Source organism: Amblyraja radiata, chromosome 20, assembly GCF_010909765.2.
Source record: "Amblyraja radiata isolate CabotCenter1 chromosome 20, sAmbRad1.1.pri, whole genome shotgun sequence".
NCBI classification, from domain to species: domain Eukaryota; kingdom Metazoa; phylum Chordata; class Chondrichthyes; order Rajiformes; family Rajidae; genus Amblyraja; species Amblyraja radiata.
Window position 1 is genome coordinate 30,025,017 of NC_045975.1, and position 23,487 is coordinate 30,048,503.

At 43.3% G+C, this 23,487-nt stretch overlaps 1 protein-coding gene across 1 annotated transcript in view; it reads left to right on the plus strand.

The window, feature by feature from the left end:
- The window catches only part of kcnq1 (potassium voltage-gated channel subfamily Q member 1), a 654,391-nt gene that overhangs the window by 184,394 nt on the left and 446,510 nt on the right, over nucleotides 1-23,487 (plus strand). The window contains exons 6-11 of the mRNA XM_033039179.1: nucleotides 451-547; nucleotides 1,757-1,897; nucleotides 13,077-13,187; nucleotides 14,116-14,211; nucleotides 18,015-18,131; nucleotides 19,184-19,325. Coding sequence (XP_032895070.1) covers nucleotides 451-547; nucleotides 1,757-1,897; nucleotides 13,077-13,187; nucleotides 14,116-14,211; nucleotides 18,015-18,131; nucleotides 19,184-19,325 — 704 coding nt within the window. The remainder of the gene's footprint in view (nucleotides 1-450; nucleotides 548-1,756; nucleotides 1,898-13,076; nucleotides 13,188-14,115; nucleotides 14,212-18,014; nucleotides 18,132-19,183; nucleotides 19,326-23,487) is intronic.

A 23,487-nucleotide genomic window follows, 5' to 3' on the forward strand; every position in this document is an offset into this window, starting at 1 on the left:
CACATTGAGAATTTGAATTCAGTTTCCAAACTGTAGAAATAAAAAGAGAACCCTTGCAGTTGGCTCATGAAGTCCTGGGACCGCGTGGGTTTTCTCCCGGTGCTCCGGTTTCCACCCAATTCCAAAGACGTGCAGGTTTGCAGGTTCATTGGCGTCTGTAAATTGTAACTTGTTCCTAGTGTGTAGGATAGCGCTAGTGTACGGGGTGATCGTTGGCCTTTGTGGACGTGGGTGGGCTGAAGGGCCTGTTTCCACACTGTATCTCTAAAGTCGAAAATGTTCCAAGACTCTGCCTGAAGATCAGACTTGATCCCGATTTCAAACTTGTTACTGCTTTCAGCATCAAAGCCTTGATTTAAAGTTTAATGACCAAGATTATGCCACTGGACGCGGCTTATTCTGTTACACAAAGAGCTGATAAGTGATTCCTTTGCTTTTCTTCTCTTCCAGGGGCATTCGGTTTCTGCAGATCCTCCGAATGCTGCATGTCGATCGGCAGGGCGGCACCTGGAGACTACTGGGATCGGTTGTCTTTATTCATCGGCAGGTGGGCAAATCTGGCTTCGTGTTCCAGGAGCTAATTTAAACAATAAATCAGAAAGACAGCTGGCTTCCATCAAAGTCTTCATCTCACCTAATCTAGCGTGACAGAAACTTTCATCAGCTCCTGCCCCCGTCATCTCAGTCAGTTCTTGTTTCCCGTTTCATGCTCTTAAGATAACTGGCAGAGCAGGTCAAGCTGTTACGTTTACTACTGAATGCACTCATTCCAATTCATATGTTGCCTTTTACTATGGAGATCAAGTGGATTAATTTTAACAGCGAGAAAATGATAATAGACTGGTATTTACTGGAGCAGATTGCCACACGGGGTATTTGTTCAGTCGGACGTTTTACAGCAATCTTTTTTCTCTGTGTCTATAAGTTCATAAGTGGTAGGAGCAGAATTAGGCCATTCAGCCCATCAAGTCTCCTCCGCCTTACAAGCATGGCTGATCTATCTTTCCTTCTCAACCCCATTCTCCTGCCTTCTCCCCATAACCCCTGACACCCTTACTAATCAAAGTTATTGAAAAATGAGTTGTGAAGTGGAAGTAGGACATCTCGGACAATTATGCCAATGGAACAACTTAACCAGTGAGGTTTAAGGATTGACAAATAAATAGAACAAAGGCTGGGAAGAATTCAACATCAAACTTTGATACTGAGTATTGAACATAGGGAAAACAAATAGAAATTTAAAAAATGATATTTAAAAAATCCCAACAATACATTCTAAAGGTGAGGGGGAAAGATTCAATAGGATTCCCCTACGCTGGGCACGGTAACTCTTTGCATCTACCCAATATGTCCCTCACTAGCATAAAGCATTCCTCTGCTATACGGTGAACTGCTGTGAGGAACATTCATCATGTTTAAAGTTTAAAGATACAACATGGAAACAGGCCCTACAGCCAAGCAAGTCCACGCTGACCATCGATGCCCCCTTCACACTGGTTCAATTTTATCCCACTTCATCATCTACTCCACACTCCCTGCACACTAAAGGTGTACAGGGGCAAAATAAGCTAGAAACCCACACGTCCAAGGGATGTGGAGCGGAAGAAAACCCACGGGGTCACCAGGAGAAGGTGCAAATCCCACCCAGGTAGTGCCCGAGGACAGGATCGAACCCGGATCTCTAGCTCTGTGAGGCAGCGGCTCTGCAAGATGAGCGACTTTGTTTAATTTTATTGTTATTTTTGTCTTTGAATAGGAGCTGATCACCACCCTGTACATTGGGTTCCTGGGCTTGATCTTTTCCTCCTACTTTGTGTATCTGGCTGAAAAGGATGCGGTGGATGACAATGGCGCCCAGCAGTTTGGCAGCTATGCAGATGCCCTGTGGTGGGGTGTGGTAAGTGTTTCTAAGTGGGAAACTCTCCGCTTAGCGGAGCCATTTGGGAACTGGAAATTACTTTAGCAATACGACCCGATAAGGAAATGGACTGTAAAAAAAAAACTGTAATAGGGGCCAAGGATAATTAGTATCTGATGTTTTCAGTTCGAAGCACTCCTGTAATTTTCTGCTCAGCTACAACGCTTGTCTTCTCCTGTTACAATTTTCTGATTGATATCTGGGAAGGTTAATGAGAAACTTGTGCTGTCTGTTCCAACGAGGTATTGCACAGAACCCAACGTCTGCCTTACGTGACGTGGATCTTTGTAAGCAATGCCGGGCCCTGATTTATAGTGGCCAGAAGTGAAATTTGTCTCTTTGGTATAACCAACCGATTTGACATTAAGGTTACTTAGTGCTCTACGGCAGTGTAAACTGCCTGAACAAATACTCATCAAATCGCTGCTAAGCATACCAAATGCTTCTAATATATCAGCCTATTGCTTCATCAATTTAATATTCCATTAGGAAGATGCAACGTGCCTTAGAACTTTAGTAATTCAACATGAAGGCTTAGCCATTCGGCGCATCATGTGCTTGTTGACTTACTGCTGAAGTAATCCGATACTAATCCCACTGCTCTGCTCTCTCTTCATACCTTGTTATCTTCCTTTGTTTCAAATATTTAGCCAGTTCACCTTCAAAAGATTACAATTGTCTCTCCTCAGTCAACTCTTGTGGTAAGGAATTTATGTCCACCCATTCTCTCCTCCCAAATGACTACTTTAAAATTGCTGACTGCTGATCATGAACTGGCCAGAGGGAATATTCCTTTTTTTAATTGACTTTTTGTAGGTCCTTTATACTGTTAAATTGACCCTTGTTTCCTGCCATTCAAATCTTGCTGGTCTCTGAAGCCTGCCATCGTAAGTGGGATTCTCATTATAGATAAACACAAAGTGCTGGAGTAACTCAACGGGACAGGCAGCATCTCTGGAGAGACGGAACGGGCGATGTTTCGGGTCGAGACCCTTCTACAAACTGAAGAAAACGCTTCTTATCTCTTCCCTCCAGAGATGTTGCCTGTCCCGCTGAGTTACACCAGCATTTTGTGTTTATCTTCGGTGTAAACCAGCACCTGTAGTTCCTTGCTACACACTCCTTCTCACTGCAGATGTTGTCCTGGTTAGTCAATACAGTACGCATCAAATCTTTCCTGCAATGAGTTCCATAATGCTGAATGTGAATTGTCTGCAGATAACAGATGCTCTTAATGCCACTGATATGTTGCCATCATCCCATTACAGACCAGCAGCATCGTGGTCCATGCAGTGGCACGTGTCACAAAAATGGTCTCACACGAGAAATCACAAGGGGTCATCCTTCGAAAGTCATGAGATTCACAACTATTCTTCAACTGTGTTTTACCCAAGACATCGTAGCCTCATACAGCACAGAAACAGGCCCTTTAGCCCACCATGTCCATCAAGTGCCTATGTGTACTCATCCCATTTACCTGCACATGGTTTGTAGCCTTCTATGCCTTGGATATTCATGTGCTCATCCAGATGCTTTTTAAATGTCTTTTGAGTACAGGTCCACCACCAGTTTTCTGGCACCCTTGGTTCCAGAGCCTTTCTGGATTATCTCTTTTGCCAGAACAACAGAGGTCATGGACTCTGAAAGGAGTCCACTCGTACTGGAACCGTCCACCTTGGCCGCCACGAAGCCAATATATGGGCCCGCAAAGTTAGCCTGGGAAGTCGGCAAGGACGCAAGGGGCAAATTTGACCAGCCGATCGGCGCGGAAGTCCCGATCAGGTCTAGATCGGCCGCCTCACCTGGCCTAGGTGCCACATTTTTGAGCGGACGTCCGGGGGAAGAGGGGAGGAGGTGAGGGGGGCAATTTCAAGTGCACTTTCACAGTTTTTCCAGATTAAGGGAATCTCCAGACCACCAGTTGCTGAAAAATCAGTGATGGAACTGTACCTGCCTCCACCACTCTCTGAAGCATTATGCTTCAGACTTCAACTACCTCTGTGAAAAATTCCTCCCCTGCTCCCTCTTATTCTTTATCTTAAACCTATGGCCTTGCGAAAAGTGTCTTACTATCTCTCCCACTTATATCTTTCATAATTTTGTGCATGTTAATCAGATCCTCCTCTGCTCCAGGGAAGATAAACACAGTCATTCCACATAACAATTTGTTCTGGTATAAATTCATTATTCATACCGTGTACAAACTCCTCAGTTTAAAATGCTTTGGTCATTTTGTCTTATTTTATTGATGTTTCTGCTCAGAACCACTTTATGTATCATATTCTTGTACTTTTACTTTCTGTCTCTGTTCTTATTCACCCTATCATTTTCTCAATCGGAATGCTCCCATTTCCTTTTTTCCACTCCCAAAATGTATTATCCAGCATTTATCTGTCATCTTATTGTAAAACGCTTATCACTTCCCAAAATCTTTTGAAATCATCTTTGCGGAGTTAACAAAAATCCAATTAATGTGATGTCAGCGGATTTTATAATTGTTCTTCTAAATCATCTGCATATGCTTGGAGAAAATATGAATCCTGCTTGGCCAACAATCTATTGTTACTTCACTTTTCTTGTCGACAAATATAGAACCTCAACTGCTGATAAAAGGAAGTGCAGATGCTAGAATCTTGCATAGAACACACTGGGTGTGCAGTAGGGCAGCACCAGGGTTGCTGCCTTACAGTGCCAGAGACCCAGGTTCGGTTCTGATTATGGGTGCTGTCTGTATGGAGTTTGTACGTTCTCCTTGTGACCGCGTGGGTTTTCTCTGGGTGCTCCGGTTTCCTCCCACACTCCAAAGATGTACAGCTTTGTAGGTTAAATGGCTTCAGTAAAAATTGTAAATTGTCCCTAGTGTGTAGGATGGTGCTAGTGTGTGGGGTGATCCCTGGCCAATGCGGACTCAGTGAGTCTCAGTGTGGACTGCACTATATCTCTAAACTACACTAAACTAAACTCAGTAGGTAAGGCAGCAACTCTGAAGGACATGGATAGGAAACAATTGGGTTGGGACTCTCCTTTCTAGTTCTGCTGCAATATTTAGATTTCTAGAAGATAGAAGATTGTGCTGAGACCCTCTGCTCTCTTCTTTCCAACCATTCAATGGTGAAAGGTGTACACTATTGGACTCATTGACACACTAGCCTTGAGTTCTGGTAATCTTATTATAACAAGTTCCTCTCCACCATAACTTCTAACAATGTCCCGCATTCTGTTCTACAACACTAACTTTCTCATGCCCCCATTGTTTATGAAAACTGATGTAAAATGTTTCTATGTTAGTTCTGTTACTCATTATCCTCCATCATTACATTCTACCTCCATAAAGGTCCACAGATTATTTACCAATGTTTTTAGTATTATTTATATGATCTTAAAAACCCTTGCTGTTTTAAAATATATATATATACCTGCTAATATTTCATACTCAGGTAGAATAATCATAAATGAATCACTTTTAAACAAATGTTATAACGTTACTACAGCCTGAATCTCTTATTTGTGCTGCAGGCCGTGGCTTGCTTAACAGTTACTGTGAATAAAGCATTTGTTTGATTATCCTATAGCAGAAGGATGAGTATTAGTCACAGAGTCAAACAGTATGGTAACAGGCCCTTTTGCCCAACTTTCCCCATTTACGCTAGTCCCATCTGCCTGTTTGGTCCATATCCATCTAAACCTGTCCTACCTGTCCTATCCATGTATCGGTCTATATGTTTTTGTTAAACGTTGGATAGTACCTGCCTCAACTACCTCCTCCGGCAGCTCATTCCATACACCCACCACCATTTGTGTGAAAAAGTTAACCCTTCAGGTTCTCAGTAAATCTTTCCCGCTTCACCTTAAACCTATGTCCTCTGGTTCTCGATTCCCCTACTCTGGGCAAGAGACTACCCAGAGCGACTACCCGATCTATTCCTCTCATGATTTTGTACACCTCTATAAGATCCCCCCAAATAAATAATATAAAAAGGATTATTGATATATGCTTTTTATAGACTCAGCACAGAAATAGGCCCTTCAGTCCATCGAGTCCATGCCGATCATCAAGCACCTATGTACACTAATCCTACATGAATTCCAATTTATTCTCCCCACATTCCCATCAACTTGTTCCAGATTCTTCCACTCACCAATAATCAGCGACAATTTACAATGGCCAATGAACCGCACAACCTGCATGTCTTTGGGTTGTGACACACAATGTCATCCTTTAGATTTAGATTTACAAACCTTATTGTTGAGCCTCACCTCATCATGGGAGATGGGACAGTGGATAGGAATAGCGGGAGTGTCCGAAGAAGGGTCTCAACCCGAAACGCCATCCATTCCTCTCCAGAGATGCTGCCTGTCCCGCTGAGTTACTCCAGCATTTTGTGTCTATTTTCAGTGGATAGGAATAGGTTGATTTGATCCTGAAGTACCACTTAAAGTTTTAAGGGTACCATTTGTGGAAGATCTCTTACAGCTTTTAATTAAAGGTAGAGTATCAAGCTCCACCTTGAAACTTTGTGAGAGGAAGAGATAGTGAGAAAGGTAACAGTTTTTGGAAGCATAATAATAAAGCAACAATTTAAATTTGATAAATCAAACTAAATATGCCCTTTTAATTAAAATGCAGAGGATGTAAACCTTGCTGAAAAGGCCAGCATTAAGGAACTTTCTCAAGTACCCTTGACAAGTTGGTTGTGAGGCCTACAAATAAATTGCTGCAGTACTTGTGGAGAAAGTAGGGAGTGAGTTCAAGAATTTTAAATTAATTGGCTTAGGAAAGAATTGAGTAACATCACATATCTTTTACAATATAAACCCCAATGTTGTTTCTTATTAACCAGCGTTAGGTGCTAGGTTATACATGGATAATCAGATTTACTTCACTGCACTGACATAGGTTTACTGACATTATTTTACACAGGACAATGTCCATGTTATAGTATGGAGATACTTGGAGATAAATATTGAGTTTGGTGTCACTGAACATTATCTATAGTTTGTCTTCCTTATAAAATCACAAGATAATTTCATCAGTAATCCCACCAGTTTCCAATCTTTGTTTATTAATTTGAAAAAAACATCAATGGTGTGAAAGTATCTGAAGTACATTTGTTTATCTGTTGTCAGCAGCTTGATACTGCTATTTGAATTATTGATTGTTGTGATATTCAGATTGAGTCTGAAGGATCTCGACCTGAAACGTCACCCATTCCTTCTCTCCAGAGATGCTCCCTATCCCGCTGAGTTACTCCAGCATTTTGTGTCTATCTACGGTGTAAACCTGCAGTTCCTTCCTAAACATTTGAATTATTGATTCAGTCTGCAATGGCCATGACCCATGAATTGAAATTGAAAAGACATATCTTGATTTATCAAATTTAATCAAAAAACAGTTCACATGAGTTACGACCAATATCATGTGGGAGCTATGACTGTATGACAGTGTGTTGTAAACAATGTGGATTTTATTGAATCATGAAAAGAGAAGTCATTCTTGGCCATACTGGTTGCATAATGTCCTTTTGTCCACGACCCTTCATAGATGGCTTAAATCATTTTTTCTCTCTTCATATTTTTCTCTCATTCTCTACCTATTATTGAGACTGCAGAGGTCATTAGGTGTAAATCTTTCCTAGTGCCAATAAAAAATTCAGATAAATAACACTTTCGCACTGAGTTAATGTGCTCTTGGTGATTCAGTGAAACTAATTATATTATCCCCTTAGAATGTCATATATTCAGTAACTTCAATGCAATGATTCAATTCAATGATTCAATGATACTTTATTGTGTCATGTACCCAGGAACTGTGAAATTATTTGCTTTTGTATGCAATCCGGTATAATCAAACAGTAGACCTCACCTAGGCTGGACACCAATAGTCGCCACGTTTCTGATGCCGACAAAGTTACAAAAAGTCATTAGAACAGTCTAGTTCCTTGCAGTGGTGAACCAGGCCTGTCACTGCAAGAGGCAGCAGGCAGCCCCCTGTTGGGTCCCGCTTTGATCCTGGCGCCCCCCCCCCTTCATTTTCTGCGGCCTTTCGTACCGCCTTCCCTCAACCCCACTTAATACAATACAATACAACAATACAATACAATACAATACAATACAATTTATTTATTATCATTTGAACCTCTTGAGGTTCAAACGAAATCTGGTTTCTGCAGTCACACATACAAGAAAAAGAACCAAGACACAACACAATTTACACAAACATCCATCAGAGTGAATCTCCTCCTCACTGTGATGGAAGGCAAAGTCTTATCTCTCCCCTGCACTCCTCCCGATGTCACAGTCAAAGTCCCCGGCGGGCGATGGTAAGTGTCCCGCGGCCATTAAAGCCGCGCCGGGCGATGCAAGGCCGCGCTCCGGGTCTTGGTGTTGGAGCCCCCGGCGGGCGCTAGCAAGTCCCACGGCAGTTAAAGCTGCGCCGGGCGATGTAAGGCCCTGCTCCAGGTACTCTTCAACCCCGCAACTCGGGCGGGAAAGTCGCCGCTGCGGAAGCCCAGAAAAGCGGTCTCCCAGCAGGGACCCGCGGGCTCCCGGTGTCACTGTCCACCAGACCTGCGGTTGGAGCCTCCGAATCTCCAGGGTCGGGTCGCAGCAGCGCGCCACCACCGCTCCTCCCGCTCCGAACTCGGCCAGCTCCACGATGGTAAGTAAGTCCGCAGGCTCCGCGACTGGAGCCCCAGGTCGTTCCGGTTGGAGGCCGCTCCACGGTGCTAGGCCCCAACGACAATGGAGACCCGACAGAGGAAAGGTCGGGTTCTCCGTGCAGGGGAAAGATTTAAAAGTTTCCCCCACCCCCCCCCCCTCACACCCCCCGCCCCCCACACACATACTCAATTTAAAAAAAAACATTATAACTACATTTAAACGAGAAAAAAATAAAAAAAGACAGACGGACTGCAGAGGCCGCTGCGAAGTGAGTCGCGCCACCCACCCCTTCCACCCTCTCATCATCCATCCTTCATTCCAACAATGGTTTTTACCCTCCTCTTATCAGGTGACACAAAGTATACCCCATTTTAATAATTGGACACATCAAATCGATAATACTGTGAAAGGGCTATTGCATGATGTGAATAGAGATCTCAATAGACAATAGATAATAGGCAATAGGTGCAGGAGTAGGCCATTTGGCCCTTCGAGCCAGCTCCGCCTTTCAATGGGATCATGGCTGATCATCCCCAATCAGTACCCTGTTCCTGCCTTCTCCCCATATCCCCTGACTCCGCTATCTTTAAGAGCCCTATCTACCTCTCTCTTGAAAGTATCCAGAGAACTGGCCTCCAATTCCCTGAGGCGGAGAATTCCACAGACTCACAACTCTCTGTGAGAAAAAGTGTTCCCTCGTCACCGTTCTAAATGGTTTACCCCTTATTCTTAAACTGTGGTTCTGGACTCCCCCAACATCGGGAACATGTTTCTTGCCTCTAGCGTGTCCAAACCCTTAATAATCTTATATGTTTCAATAAGATACCCTCTCATCCTTCTAAACTCCAGAGTATACAGGCCCGGCCGCTCCATTCTCTCAGCATATGACAGTCCCGCCATCCCGGGAATTAACCTTGTAAACCTATGCTGAGGGAAAAATCTACAGTAGAATGAAGACTGCGGGTTATGGCAAAGCAAAGGTTCGCATCTGTTCGCATCTGTTTGCTTCATGCCATCTTTGTACATCACATTATTAAAAAAAAGAATGGTTCAAAAAAAGAAAATTAAAAATGTAAGAGCCATTCCCGCAGCTGCAGTTTATAAATGCTGCTCGTGACATTAATGGAAGCTTTTATTCCATCTTTCCCTCCACTCGAGCTTAAAGCATTTCCGATTTCTTCTGCAGGAGTAACACGATGCTTTGTTGAAGCCTGCAGTACAGCAAAGGGCTTTATTTGATGATAAGCCCACCGATTATAGTGCGGGCTTTTTTTCCCTTCAATGAATCAGTGCAATACAGCAATAAGACACCTGGTTGCACTTCAGATGGAAACCAAGGATGTGCATTGGTGAATTATTGATAAAGCTGTGTTATCTTTGAAGAGGGGACATCTGTGCGTTGGTAAGAGTCAGTGGCTCTGCCTCCAGGTCTGAAAGCTGAAGCTTTTCCTTTACATCACTATCGCGCTGCCGTGCGACTTCACATTTCTAATCCTTTCTACTTTTGTTCAGGCACATGCTACCCAGCTGTGCTCCGTTTCATTGTTCTCCTAATCATCGCCGCAGTAAGAGGAGAGAGAGAGTAAAAGAAATCCTTAACAAGGCTTTTACCTGTGTGAACTTGTTAAGTATCTGATTTCAAACAAAGGAATATCTTTTTTTTTCAGTGTGGAATGGGAGCTGTATACCTCAGATACTGTTTCATTGTGTCTTCGTGAACCTTTATGATTGTGGCCGATCCTATCTAACCCCCACCAACAAGCATTCCCTACAACACCCCCCCCCCCCCCCCCCCAGCTTCTGCACCTCCTTTGCAATTAACTCCAGAGGCAAAGCTACCATTAAGCATCCCTGGCTCAGATGCTCAATTTTTATTCGGAGGCAGCTGTTTATAGAATACGTGACACCTTCAATGATCATCAAATGCTGAGTTTTTTCAGTTGCTGCTGCCAGACACTTGTCCCCAATAAAGTCATTTTTAAAAAGTGTTCGGGAATAGAGATACTGAACAGTTCACATACACAAACCTTAAAAAAAATTGTATTAGGGTCCTTATCTTTAGAAAAAAAAGGCATTTCCTCATCTTAGCTGATAACTTTTAAAATCAATGGGCCAACGGTGCTTTATTCTAATGAATGCACTGCACAGTGAAATTCATGCACCCGTCGTCATATTTTGGTGCCATTTACAAATGAAAAAGTCCAAAGTCCACATGCCGGATGTACTGGAAGGTCTCAAAGTCAACTTCTTTGCTTATATTTCAATTTTGGACCTCACATTTTAGAAGAATGCAAAGGCATTAGCATGGGGGTACAGCAGATTTACAGAGACGGGTTCAGGGACTTTGGTTGCCGAGAGAGAGGGGAAAATTGAATTATTCTCTTCACAACTCAGGAGGCTGAGGCATGATTTATTAGCTTTAAAAATGATGACATATTCTCTTTTCGGCTGCAGGGACCCAGTCTTCACAGTCAGATAAGACAGCAGTAATGCAACACAGGTTTGCTAGAAATACCAGAGGCGTGTTTTTATGCAGCGAGCTATGATCTGAAATGAGTGGTGGAGGAAGAGCGTTCAAGAGTAATTTTCAAAAGGGAGCTGGAATTGTAATGAAACAGAAAATAATTGTCAGGCTGCAGGGAATGAACTAGTCGTAGCAGTAAATGATCTACGTCAATTCCCAAAGAGCTGTTGAGTGGATGTTGGCTGTTGAGCGGATAACAAAAATCCCGTACCAGATCAAACCCACTAATATGCACCATAGATGAAGGCATGGCAGGACAGATATAAGCAAATGGCTCCAGGTTGAAGGTGGGGCCTCATTTAATTATTTTAGTGATTCTGCCTATGGATCACTTTCTTCTCCTTCATTCAACTTCATAACGAGATGATCACTAAAATGGTGCCAAGGACTTCCACATGGAAGAGATGAGTGCTTTTCCTGAAGATAGACACAAAAAACTGCAGTCACTCAGCAGGAATAGTGACTGCAGCATCTCTGGAAAGAAGGAATGGCTGACGTTTCGGGTCGAGACCCTTCTTCAGACTGGAAGCAGAATCCAGAGATGCTGCCTGTCCCGCTGAGTTACTCCAGCTTTTGGTGTCTATCTTCGGTTTAAACACATTTCGAGTACTTTTCCTGAACTGCTTTAGCGTTTGAGAAGCAAAGTTGTTCCTCTCCATCTCTCTTATCCCGGGTAAGTCTACTAACCTCTGCAGCTAGCAAATACCTCCAAGCAATCCAATCCCTTCATTTTAGTTTTGTCTCGATTGGTTCAGTTTAGTTCTATTTAGCTCAGTTTAGGTCCATTTAGTTTAAACTTAGTTTTATTATTGTCTTGCGTACCAAGATACGAAAGGCCTTTTTGTTACGTGCTACCCAGTCAGTGGAAGGACTATTCATGATTACAATCAAGCCGTCCACAGTGCGCAAATACATGATCAAGTTCAAGGGAATAACGTTTAGTGCAAGTTAAAGCCCAGTAAAGTCTGATTGAAGATAGTTTGAGGATCTCCAATGAGGTCGATGGCAGGTCAGAACTGCTCTATAGTTGGTGATGGGGTGATTTAGTTGCCTGATGACTGCTCGCTTCCCTCTAGAGACAGCAGTCTCCTTCAGACTCATTGATCTCTCCACATATGGCCAATTCTTCTGGACTCTCAATCCCAATGTCTTTGACCCCCAATCTTTGTCATTCCAATGGTATCATGATCAATAATTTGCCCGTGAGCCCACTGGATTTCCCCAACACTCAAAACTTCTAACCTTCCCGTACCATACCTGCAACAAATATCCCTCTGATACTGACCTCTCAATTCCTTACCCATTGCAAAATATTCTGCACTGTCTCTGCTCACCAACCAACCTGCATGCCCACTCTCCTGACAACCCGCCAGCATACCCATCCATTTCACAAACTACCAGCCAAGCCATCCATCCAACAACCTATCAATCAACCACCCAAAATGACACCACCATCCTTCCCGCTCACCCAGGGACTCGTAGTCCTTCCCACCCACTTGGCATCTACCCTCCCACCCATTCACCAGGCAATGTGGTAGCCTTTCCTTCAACTGACTGTGAATGGGAACCTGATTCCAAATCTGATATTCTATTGGCACACTTTGTTTTTTCAAACCGGATTGAAAGCTGAGTTTCCTGATTTCCTGCCTCTCCATTCTGTCCATCCCCCCCTCAATACAGGGGGCCATGATTCTGTTCTTGCGTCAGATCCATTGGTTAGCAAGAGAGATTATCTGTGGGTGCATGGATTGTGGTATTCACCATGAATCTCGCATGTATGGAGATTGTGGGTATATTGTCTTCATTTCGACCTTGAATGTCAGAATATTTTTAGTTATTCCAGTGGGCCGAATGGCCTGTTTCTACACTGTATCCCTAAACTAAAACTAAGCTACTCCACTACTATATTTTGCAGCGGCAGAATATTCCTTTACAATAGCTTTAACATTCACAAGCTGGTCTTTTCCTCAACAGGTAACTGTTACAACAATTGGATATGGGGATAAGGTTCCACAGACTTGGATCGGCAGAACCATTGCTTCATGCTTCTCCGTGTTCGCAATTTCTTTCTTCGCTCTTCCTGCGGTAAGTGTTTGCCTGAATTTAACTATCAGTTTACTGCTCTGGTCACTTGAAACAAGAATTATGTGTTGCTCCATCTATTCATTAATTCCTGTAATGAAGCAAAAAGAAACAATATAGTTTAGATTATTATTATCATATGTACAAAGATACGGTGAAATTTGTCTTGTTTTGTGAGGACATTTTCAATTTCACTCTGACCTTGTTATCCAGGAAAAATGGATATGAACCTCCTGATAACAAATATGTGAATATCTCCTTTATGCCCATGTCCCACTTAGGAAACCTGAACGGAAACCTCTGGAGACTTTGCGCCCCACCCAAGGTTTCCGTGTGGTTCCCGGAGGTTTCCGGATGTTCCCGGAGGTTTTTGTCAGTCACCCTAGTGGTCAAAAGTAGTTTCCGCTTCTTCTATGTTCCGGCGATTATTTCAAACAATTCAAAACCGGCTTCCTAATGTTTCCTAAGTGGGACAGGGGCATAAGTTCCAGAAACCCGGGTTCGATCCTGAATACGGGTGCAGTCTGTGTGGAGTTTGAATGTTCTCCCGGTGACCACATGGGTTTTCTCCAGAAGCTCCGGTTTCCTCCCACATTCCAAGGATGTGCAGGTTTGTAGGTTAATTTGTTTCTGGAAATTGTCCCTTGTGTGTTGGATAGAACTAGTATACGGACTAATCACTGGTCTCAGCGAAGACTCGGTGGGGTGAAGGGCTGGTTTCTATGCTGTATCTCTAAAATACTCTGGGATACTCTACCGGGAAAACTAATTTAATCTGTCTGAAGAAGGGTCTTGACCCGAACGTCACCCATTCCTTCTCTCCAGAGATGCTGCCTGACCCGCTGAGTTACTCCAGCATTTTGTGTCTATCTTCAGTGTAAACCATTCCTACCTACACAAGTTTGATTTTATTTCTCTTCTGCCATCCCAGGGGATTCTCGGTTCGGGGTTTGCTCTCAAGGTTCAGCAGAAGCAGCGACAGAAGCATTTTAATCGGCAGATCCCAGCAGCTGCCTCCCTTATTCAGGTATGTCCATGGTCTCTTGATAACTTTCTGTGCTGAATATAATCTGATGCTTTGACGTTTGGGGAGTCAGTAATGAGTGAAGTTTCACGAGATAAAAATAATCTATACTGACGTTGGATTTGGCTTCTTGAGATAATTGCAGTTAGGTTGTTTACCCTTGGGATTTTGTTTCCAACAGCAGATTTCATTTCTTTCCAGAGACTATAGAAATTGCAATATTTAAATGCTGTTCTGACGCCACTCTTGATGCAGGCTAGGATATCCCACTTGTAGCACTAATTCAAAAATTGTGGTCAATATGATGTCACAGAGAGGTCAAGGCTATTTAATTTATTTTTTAAAGACCCACTCTATTACCATCATGGCACACACAAACAATTTGTGAGTATATTATAATCGATAACAGGACATAAAAACCCAAGTCATTTTGCAAAAACATAAATTTCCTCTTGTGCTAAACTTGCCAGATGCTCCTCTTTAATGCATCTCAGATGTATTTTTGTTAATACCGCCTCTCTTGGTAGTCTGTTGTCGCTTCGCCATGCAACACAAAAACATGCAGAGAGATTGGTGTGCAGGGAGGTGAAGTGCATTAATATGGGGAAAATAAGAAATATCTGTGCTAATAATATGATGATCAGAAATTCTTCCCAACTAAGCTCATACAGAAAGGTGTAACTAGCTGTGTGACCCTGTGGAAGTATTCAGGGTATAATCAGTATACATCTGAATCAGTTCGTCATGCAAAAGAAAAATGCCAAGTGAAAAATAGGAAAGAAGTTGTCAAGTTGGAAAGGGTGCAGAGGAGCTTTATGAGGATGTTGCCAGGATTCGAGGGCCTGAGCTATAGGGAGAGGTCTACACACCGTGAGCAGGCGAGGCCTCTACTCCTTGTAGCGCTGGAGGATGAGGGATGATCTTCTACAGGTGTACAAAATGGTGTGAGGATCGCGTTAACGCACAGTCTCTTGCCCAGAATAGGGGAATCAAGAACCTGAGGACATGGGTCTAAGGTGAGGGGGAATATATTTTAAAGGAACCTGTTGGGTAACTGTTTCAACACAAAGGGTGGTGGGTGCATGGAATGAGTTGCCGGAGGGGGTAGTTGAAGGTACTATTGCAATGTTTAAGAACAATTTAAACAGGTACATGGATAGAGGAGGAATGGAGGTACATGGATAGGATTGGTTTAGAGGGATAGGCTAAATAGGCAGGCAGATGGGACCAGTGTAGATTGGACATGTTGATCGATGTGGGCAAGTTGGGCCGAAGGGCCTATTTCCACACTGTATGACTTCTGGCGGCGGTGACCTGAGTCCGGGGTTCAGCCGCGGGCCAGCGGCTGCGTACGCTGGACTGGAGGGCGGCAGCTTCGACCACCCCGGGCCGCGGTGTTTGAGCCGGCCCGTTTGCGGGGTTCGGTGAGCCGTGGGACTGTTTGTACCATCGCCCTGTGGGGTATCGCCTCAGCGCAGAGGGAGAAGAGGAGGGAAGAGACTGCAGCCCTAAGATTTTTGCCTCCACCACAGTGAGGAGGTGCTTGGAGGACTCACTGTGGTGGATGTTAATTTGTGTTTATTGTTGTTTATTATTGTATTATTGTATGTATGACTGCAGGCACGAAATTTCGGTCAGACCGTAAGGTCTGAATGACAATAAAGGTAATTCTAATTCTAATTCTAATGAGACAGGAAAGGGACCAGTTTGGAGAGTGGGAGGTTGCGGAAGACACTTGTGTAACAATGAAGTGGGGTTTCAGAGTGATGGCTCGAATAGTATTCTTCATTTATTGTTTATTGTTCTGCTTTGACTGGACACTATTGCCCCAGCATCTCTTTCCAGTTCAGATTTGGTTATTTCCATATTATTTGTTGTAAATGTAGGACTGTTATGAGGAAACATTTCATTTAAAGCATGGATTATTCGTGCAATAGACTTGTGCTTAATAAATAAAGTGCTTGGGATTTAAAAAAAATACCTGTAATCAAAGGTTTATTGGATGCATTAATAGCGCAAATTAAACAGTGACCAGGAGTAACGTGAGTAAGAGTAAAAGAGGAAGAGTAAGAAGAAGAATGACTGCTGAGCAGTAGTGCAAAAACCTGTGGTGATTAACTGCTTCGAGAGGTCTGTTTTAAAGAACTAGACCCACTTTAATTTGCCGACCACCACACAGATCTATCGGGGATGCAATATTACTGGCTCTTTACTCTGCACTGGATCATATGAACAGTAAGAACACATACATCAGGCTGTTGTTTATCGACTACAGCTCAGCGTTCAACACCATCACCACCCCTAAACACATCATCCGATTCAGAGAATTGAGTCTCTGCTCACCCCTAAGTAATTAGTTACCTAGTATCAATGTTAATTTATTGATTTATTGATTATGATATATTTATTGGTAGGTTACTGCATTAACGGGCCTGCAAAGCTGCAGTAAGCAGGATTTGTACACTGTGCATTGCTGGTACATATGATAATTGAACTCTCGACTCTAGATTTGATAGTGGAAAATGGGTTGATAGATTTTCGAAATACACAATAATCAGTTTAAGTGAAGTCAGAATTAATATAATTCTATTTTGTAAACGTCTCCCTCATCCTGTAAAATTGAAAGGAAACGGGAGCATAGGGGTGGCACAGTGGCACAGCAGTAGAGTTACTGCCTTAGTCTGCTGGAGACGCAGGTTCGATCCTGACTAAAGGTGCTGTCTGTACAGAGCTTGTACATCCTCCCTATGGACTGCATGGGTTTTCTCCAGATGCTCCGGTTTCACCCACACTCCAAAGACTTGTGGGAGGTTTGTGCAGGTTTGTGGGTTAATTGGCTTTGGTACAAAATTGTAAATTGTCCCTAGTGTGTAGGATAGTGTTAGTGTATCGGATTGCTGGGCAGAACGGGCTCGGTGGGCTGCAGGGCCTGTTTCCGCACTGCATCTCTAAAGTCTTAATAGTGCAAAGACAAAAACAATGCCTGTCACCAAGTCAACATGGTTCCGAGCTTATTTGGAGGTTTATCAGTGACTTTGTCTTCAATTCTGTGAACTCTTCCTTTCATACTTACTTTATTGTGAAATAATTCTGGAATTTGCAATAAATTAAATCAGAACAGCTAATCGGATGGAAGCCAATCCTCATTGCAATGAAATATATAAAATGTAGGAAATCCTCATCAATTCAAGCAGCAAAAACACAGAAAGAAATAGAATTAACGTTTCAGGATCTTTCATGAGATCCTCATCATGATTACAATCATGCCTTTACTCAGTTACTAATTCAAGATAAATATTTAGCTCTTGTTTTAAAAAAAGAGTTTAATCAGCCTTAAAGTGAATAGTGAAAGGCCTGGATAGAGTGAATGTGGAGAGGATTTTTCCACTAGTGGGAGAGTCCAGGACTAGAGGACATAGCCTCAGAATAAAAGGACGTACCTTTAGAAAGGAGATGAGGAGGAATTTCTTTAGTCAGAGGGTGGTGAATCTGTGGAATTCATAGCCACATATAATAATAATAATAATAATACATTTTATTTATGGGCGCCTTTCAAGAGTCTCAAGGACACCTTACAAAAATACATATACATATACCTGTGGAGGCCGTCAATGGATATTTTTAAGGTGGAGATTGACAGATTCTCGACTAGCATGGTGTTCAGGGGTTATGGGGAAAAGGCAGGAGAATGGGGTTGAGAGGGAAAAATAGATCAGCCATGAATGAATGGCGGAGTAGACTTGATGGGCCGTATGGCCTAGATCTGTTCCTCGAACTTATGAACTTATTGGTTTCATTCCGTTTAGACATCATGGAGGTGCTACGCAGCAGAAAACCACGATTCTGCCACATGGAAGATGTATGTTCGAGCACCTAGCAAATTTTATGTTCCATCTTCAAGTCCAAAATCGAAGAAACTGGTGGTAATAACAATCTTTCGTTGTCTTTATTTTTGTTAAATATCATCTTTCCTAATTTTTGCATTTCTGCTTTCCTGCATCTCCCTTTTGTGATCCCTCTCTTTGAGTTGGCTCAGTAGCAGAGCTAGTAGAGCTGCTGCTGCACAGACCCAGTGATCTGGATTCAGTCCTGATCTCCAGTGCTGAATGTGTGGAGTTTGTACATTCCACCTGTGACCATGTGGGTTTCCTATGGGTGCTCTGGTTTCCTCCCACATCCCAAAGACATGTGGGTTGGATAGGTAAATTGCACCGAGTGTGCAGGTGAGAAGTATAGTTTAGTGGGAATGGATGAGACTGCGAGGAAAACAAAAATTGAATTAATTTCACAGGATGCAAAATGCAGGAGTTTCGGGTCGGGACCCTTCTTCAGACTGATTATACTAGGGAGAGCGGGGGAAAAACAGGAAGGTTTACAAAAAATAAACACAAAGTGCTGGAGTAACTCAATGATTCAGACTGAAGAAGTGTCCTGAACCTTAACGTCCCCTATCCATTTTATCCAGACTTGCTGCCAGACCTGCCGGGTTACTCCAGCACTTTGTGTCTAAACATGGAGTTTGCGTAGGATTGGAGTAAACGTGGATTGGTTGATAGGCATGGACTTGCTAGACTGAAAGGCCTCTTTCTGAGCTCTGCGAATCGACGTCAACTATTATCCAGATGAATCTGATCACTAATTTTGTCTCACAAAGGTGCAATAAGTCTTATGCACTTATGCACATGAGCTGGAGTAAGCTGGAGTGAGCTGGTCCTGAACTTCTCATCTTGGGTGTGCAAGCCTTGTGAAGCCTTTGTGAGACTTGAGTGAAATTGTTGAATGCTTCAACTATCTCCAAAGACGGACAGGTATGAAGGTTAATTGGCTTGGTGTATGTGTAAATTATCCCTAGTGTGTGTAGGGTAGTGTTAATGTGCGGGGATCGCTGTCAGCGCGGACTCGGTGAGCCGAAGGGCCTGTTTCCGCGCGGTGTCTTTAAACTAAACTAAACTAAACTAAGCTTGGCGTTTTCCAGGTTAAAAAAAAGAAAATGAAGTCTGACAAAGACAATGGACTGAATTCTGAGAAAACACTGAATGTGCCGAACATCACATATGAACACGTTGTTGATAAGGAGGACAAGAAAAATGAAAATATTGATGGATATGATTTATCAGGTAGGAGAGAGAAACAAACAACAGTGGAAAGTAAAACCGTACTCTTGCTCCAATGCACAGTGATTCTTCAATACAGTATAACACAGACCGCAAATTGAAAATCTTCCTTAATATTATCCAACTGTAAATTGTTTCATCTAAAAGTAATTCCTTGCAATGGTTAGAAATGTCAATTTCTTAACCACCATAGAAGAAGATTTATCTTCTGCATTATGCATGCACTAATAATTTCCATTTATACTGCATGCTTATTATGGAAAAAATGTCTCAAGTCATTTCATAAGTGTGCTGTCAAGCACAATAAAGACACCCCAAATTTTGTTAGGTTTAGGATGCTTCACAGGAGGAAAGAAAGATGGAAAAGTGGTGGGATTTTAAGGTAGAAAGCCTAGTGAACCTGTCCAAAGCATAAGGCCTTGACCTCTAATGGCACACACATCAAAGGTGGCCCTATTATGTTTGGGGTTATATCTCAGGATTAAGAAATCTGCTAGATCTTCGAAATCAGAGGCAAGAATTTTAATATTATAATATGAAGGCATGAAACATAGAAACATAGAAAATAGTTGTAGGAGTAGGACATTCGGCCCTTCGAACCAGCACTTTATTTCAATATGATCATGGCTGATCATCCAAAATCAGTACCCCGTTCCTGCTTTCTCCCCATATCCCATGATTCAGTTAGTCCTAAGAGCTATATCTAACTCTCTCTTGAAAACATCCAGTTTATTGGCCTCCACTGCCTTCAGTGGCAGAGAATTCCACAGATTCATAACTCTCTGGGTGAACAATGTTTTCCTCACCTCAGTCCTAAATGGCCTGCCCCTTATTCTTAAACTGTGAAATCATAGACTTGATTTTAAAGAAAGCACTTGCCATTTAGTATGATATGCCATGAAATGATGAAAGATGTTATCAGATTGCTCTTCTCCTTGAAAGAGTTTCTGTGGAGAGGACATTGCCCGTGGCTAGACCATCATTCTCAGTGACCACAGTCTTGAGGTAATGAGTTGACCATATAGGAATGAGTTGTGAAGAGGTTTCTTCATTCAGCTTATAGTGAGTCTTTGGAATTCTGTGTCTGAGACATTAAAGGGCATGTCCCACTTGGGCGTTATTTGCGCGACATCATTTACGCGACATCATTTACGCGTCACGACGCACAACGCAACATTTTTTTATTTTTTTTCAATTCAATTCAACTTTAATGTAATTGCATAAATACTGAGTATGGGTACAACGAAATGCAGTTTTGCGTCAGTCCGTAGTAGTGCAATATAGAAATTAAAAAAAAAGAAGATACAGAATAATCAAAAATACAGAATAATTAAACAATGGGGACGGAGGGACCGGAGAAATCTATCGGCGGGACTCTGAGTTCAGCAATGTGATGGTATAACTGTAGAAGCTGTTCCTCATCCTACTGGTACGAGACCTGAGGCTCCTGTACCGCCTCCCTGATGGGAGGAGGGCAAACAGTCCATGGTTGGGGTGGGAGGGGTCTTTAATGATCTTCCCAGCCCGTCTCAGACACCATTTTGGTGGAGGGCATCCATGGCTGGGAGCGGGGCACCGATGATGTACTGCGCGGTTTTCACCACCCGTTGTAGTGCCTTCCTGTCCGCAACAGTGCAGCTGCTGTACCATACCGTGAAGCAGGCGGTCAGGATGCTCTCGATGGTACAGCGGTAGAAGTTGGTCAGGATCTGGGGGGACAGGTGGGCTTTCTTGAGCCTCCTCAGGAAGTAAAGGCGCTGCTGTGCCTTTTTGATCAGCTTGGAGGTGTTGAGGGACCAGGACAAATCCTCCGAGATATGTACCCCGAGGAATTTGTAGCTGGAGACGCGCTCCTCCTCAGTCCCGTTTATATGGATGGGGGTATGACTGTCTCCTCTGACCTTCTTGAAGTCAACAATAATTTCCTTCGTCTTCTTGGAGTTGAGGACGAGGTTATTGTTGGCACACCAGGTTGTCAGGTGCTGGACCTCCTCTCTGTAGGCTGACTCATCGTTGTCACTGATCAGTCCTACCACCGTGGTGTCGTCAGCAAACTTAATGATGGCGTTGGATCCGTACTTAGGGATGCAGTCATGGGTGAAGAGGGAGTAGAGGAGAGGGCTGAGCACACAGCCCTGTGGCACGCCAGTGTTCAGTGTTATAGTGGAGGAGGTGAGGTTGTTGACCCTGACAGACTGTGGTCTGTTGGTGAGGAAATCCAGTGTCCAGTTGCAGAGGGAGGTGGAGATGCCAAGTCCGCTGAGTTTGGTGATCAAGCTGGCGGGGATGACAGTGTTAAAGGCAGAGCTGAAATCAATGAACAGCAACCTGATGTAGGAGTTGTTGTTGTACAGGTGGGTCAGGGCAGAGTGTAGGGCCGCTGATATGGCGTCCTCTGTAGACCTGTTGGCCCGGTAGGCAAACTGATGGGGGTCCAGTGTGGGGGGGAGGCTGGCTTTGAGGTGAGCCAAGATCAGCCGCTCAAAGCACTTAGCAATGACAGGGGTGAGTGTCACTGGGCGGAAACCGTTGAGACTCCCTGTGGCTGACTGTTTGGGCACTGGCACAATGGTTGATGTCTTGAGGCAAGTGGGGACAACACCCTGGGCCAGTGACAGATTGAAAATGTCGGTGAAGACTGGGGATAGTTGTCCAGCACATGCCCTAAGCACCCGGCCAGGGATGCCATCGGGGCCGGCAGCTTTGCCCTCATTCACCTTGCTCAGTGCATCTTGTACAGCAGAGGTGGAGAGACTGAGGGGTTGTTCATTCGGGGGTGGAGCAACTTTGATGGCTGGGGTTTTGTTGTCCCGGTCAAAGCGAGCATAGAAATGGTTTAGCTCGTCAGGAAGGGTGGCGTTGTCTGGGGGAGGGGTGTTAACTTTATGGTAATCGGCAAGGGATTTGATTCCTTGCCACATGCGCCTGGGGTCAGAGTTGTTATGGAAGTGCTCCTCAATCCGCCGTTTGTGATTGAGTTTGGCATTCCTGACACGCAGGTGACGAGCGCATGACACGTGGTGAAACGTGGTGACGTAGGCAGTGACGCGCGGGCACGCACGGCGCCCCATGATTTTGTGATTCACAAAATCTTCACGCGCCACCTGCGTGATGCGCAAATGACGCCCAAGTGGGACAGGCCCTTAAGTAGTCGTGTGGAGAGACTTTTGAAGTCAAATAGAATCAAAGAACACAAGAATACTGAGGGATCGCTGGTTTGAATCAGATGATCAGCCATGACATAGAATGTTAAAGCAGGTCTCTGCTCTTCATATTTCTTCAGTTTGTATGTTAATATATCAAAAAGTGAAAGTAAAGGGGAAAATATGCTTTCTTTTATCTACTCACCTATCTGGGTTGTTTTCAGAGTTCTGAATTTCAGTTAAATTCTGCTTAATTAAATGAATAAACGCTATATTTTTAACGAGATAAATAGCTTATTTAAAGCTACAAGATGAAGAATCCAGAGTTTAATATTAAAAAGGGAAGCATGACAACAAACTGCTTACCTGTCCACTGATAAGGATATAGAGCCAAAAGTGGAGAAAGCAGATCAAATTTGCACTAAGTACTTGGTTACAGTCGATATTGAACCATTTTCCACAGCATTGATGAAGCAGTACTGGATTAGGAATGTACCATGCCAAACTATCAGCAAAATGCCCGAAGAAAGCTAATGCAGTTACTTAGATCTTTACTGATAACTGAAGGGATTTTGAGCATAATCCCTACTAATTGCAACTTTGTTAAGATGCTGAAGATGAAAAGGCCATTGTTTGTAAAAACTAGAACGTAGTTGATGAGACTGTACACTTGTGTGCAGCTAATCCTTCTGATATTGCATCAGTAAGGATCATAAAACAAATGGCCTTGTAATTCATTCTTACAATCCAGTTATGTGCTTTACAAGTTTTGCTGTGAAAGGCTTATCGGTGTGGAATATAATGGGTTTTATCCAAGTGTAGCATGGAGTGATGGAGCTGGGGAATGTTGGCAATTAACTTTTTGATAAAAATGTAAAATATTTGCATTTAAAAACCAACTATTTAACTGACCCCCCATTTTGGAACGGTTGCAAGGGCACCTGAGGGAAATAGAGTTGATAGGATAGCAGGCGGCACGATAGCATAGCGGTAGAGTTGCTGCCTTACTGAGCCTGAGTCCT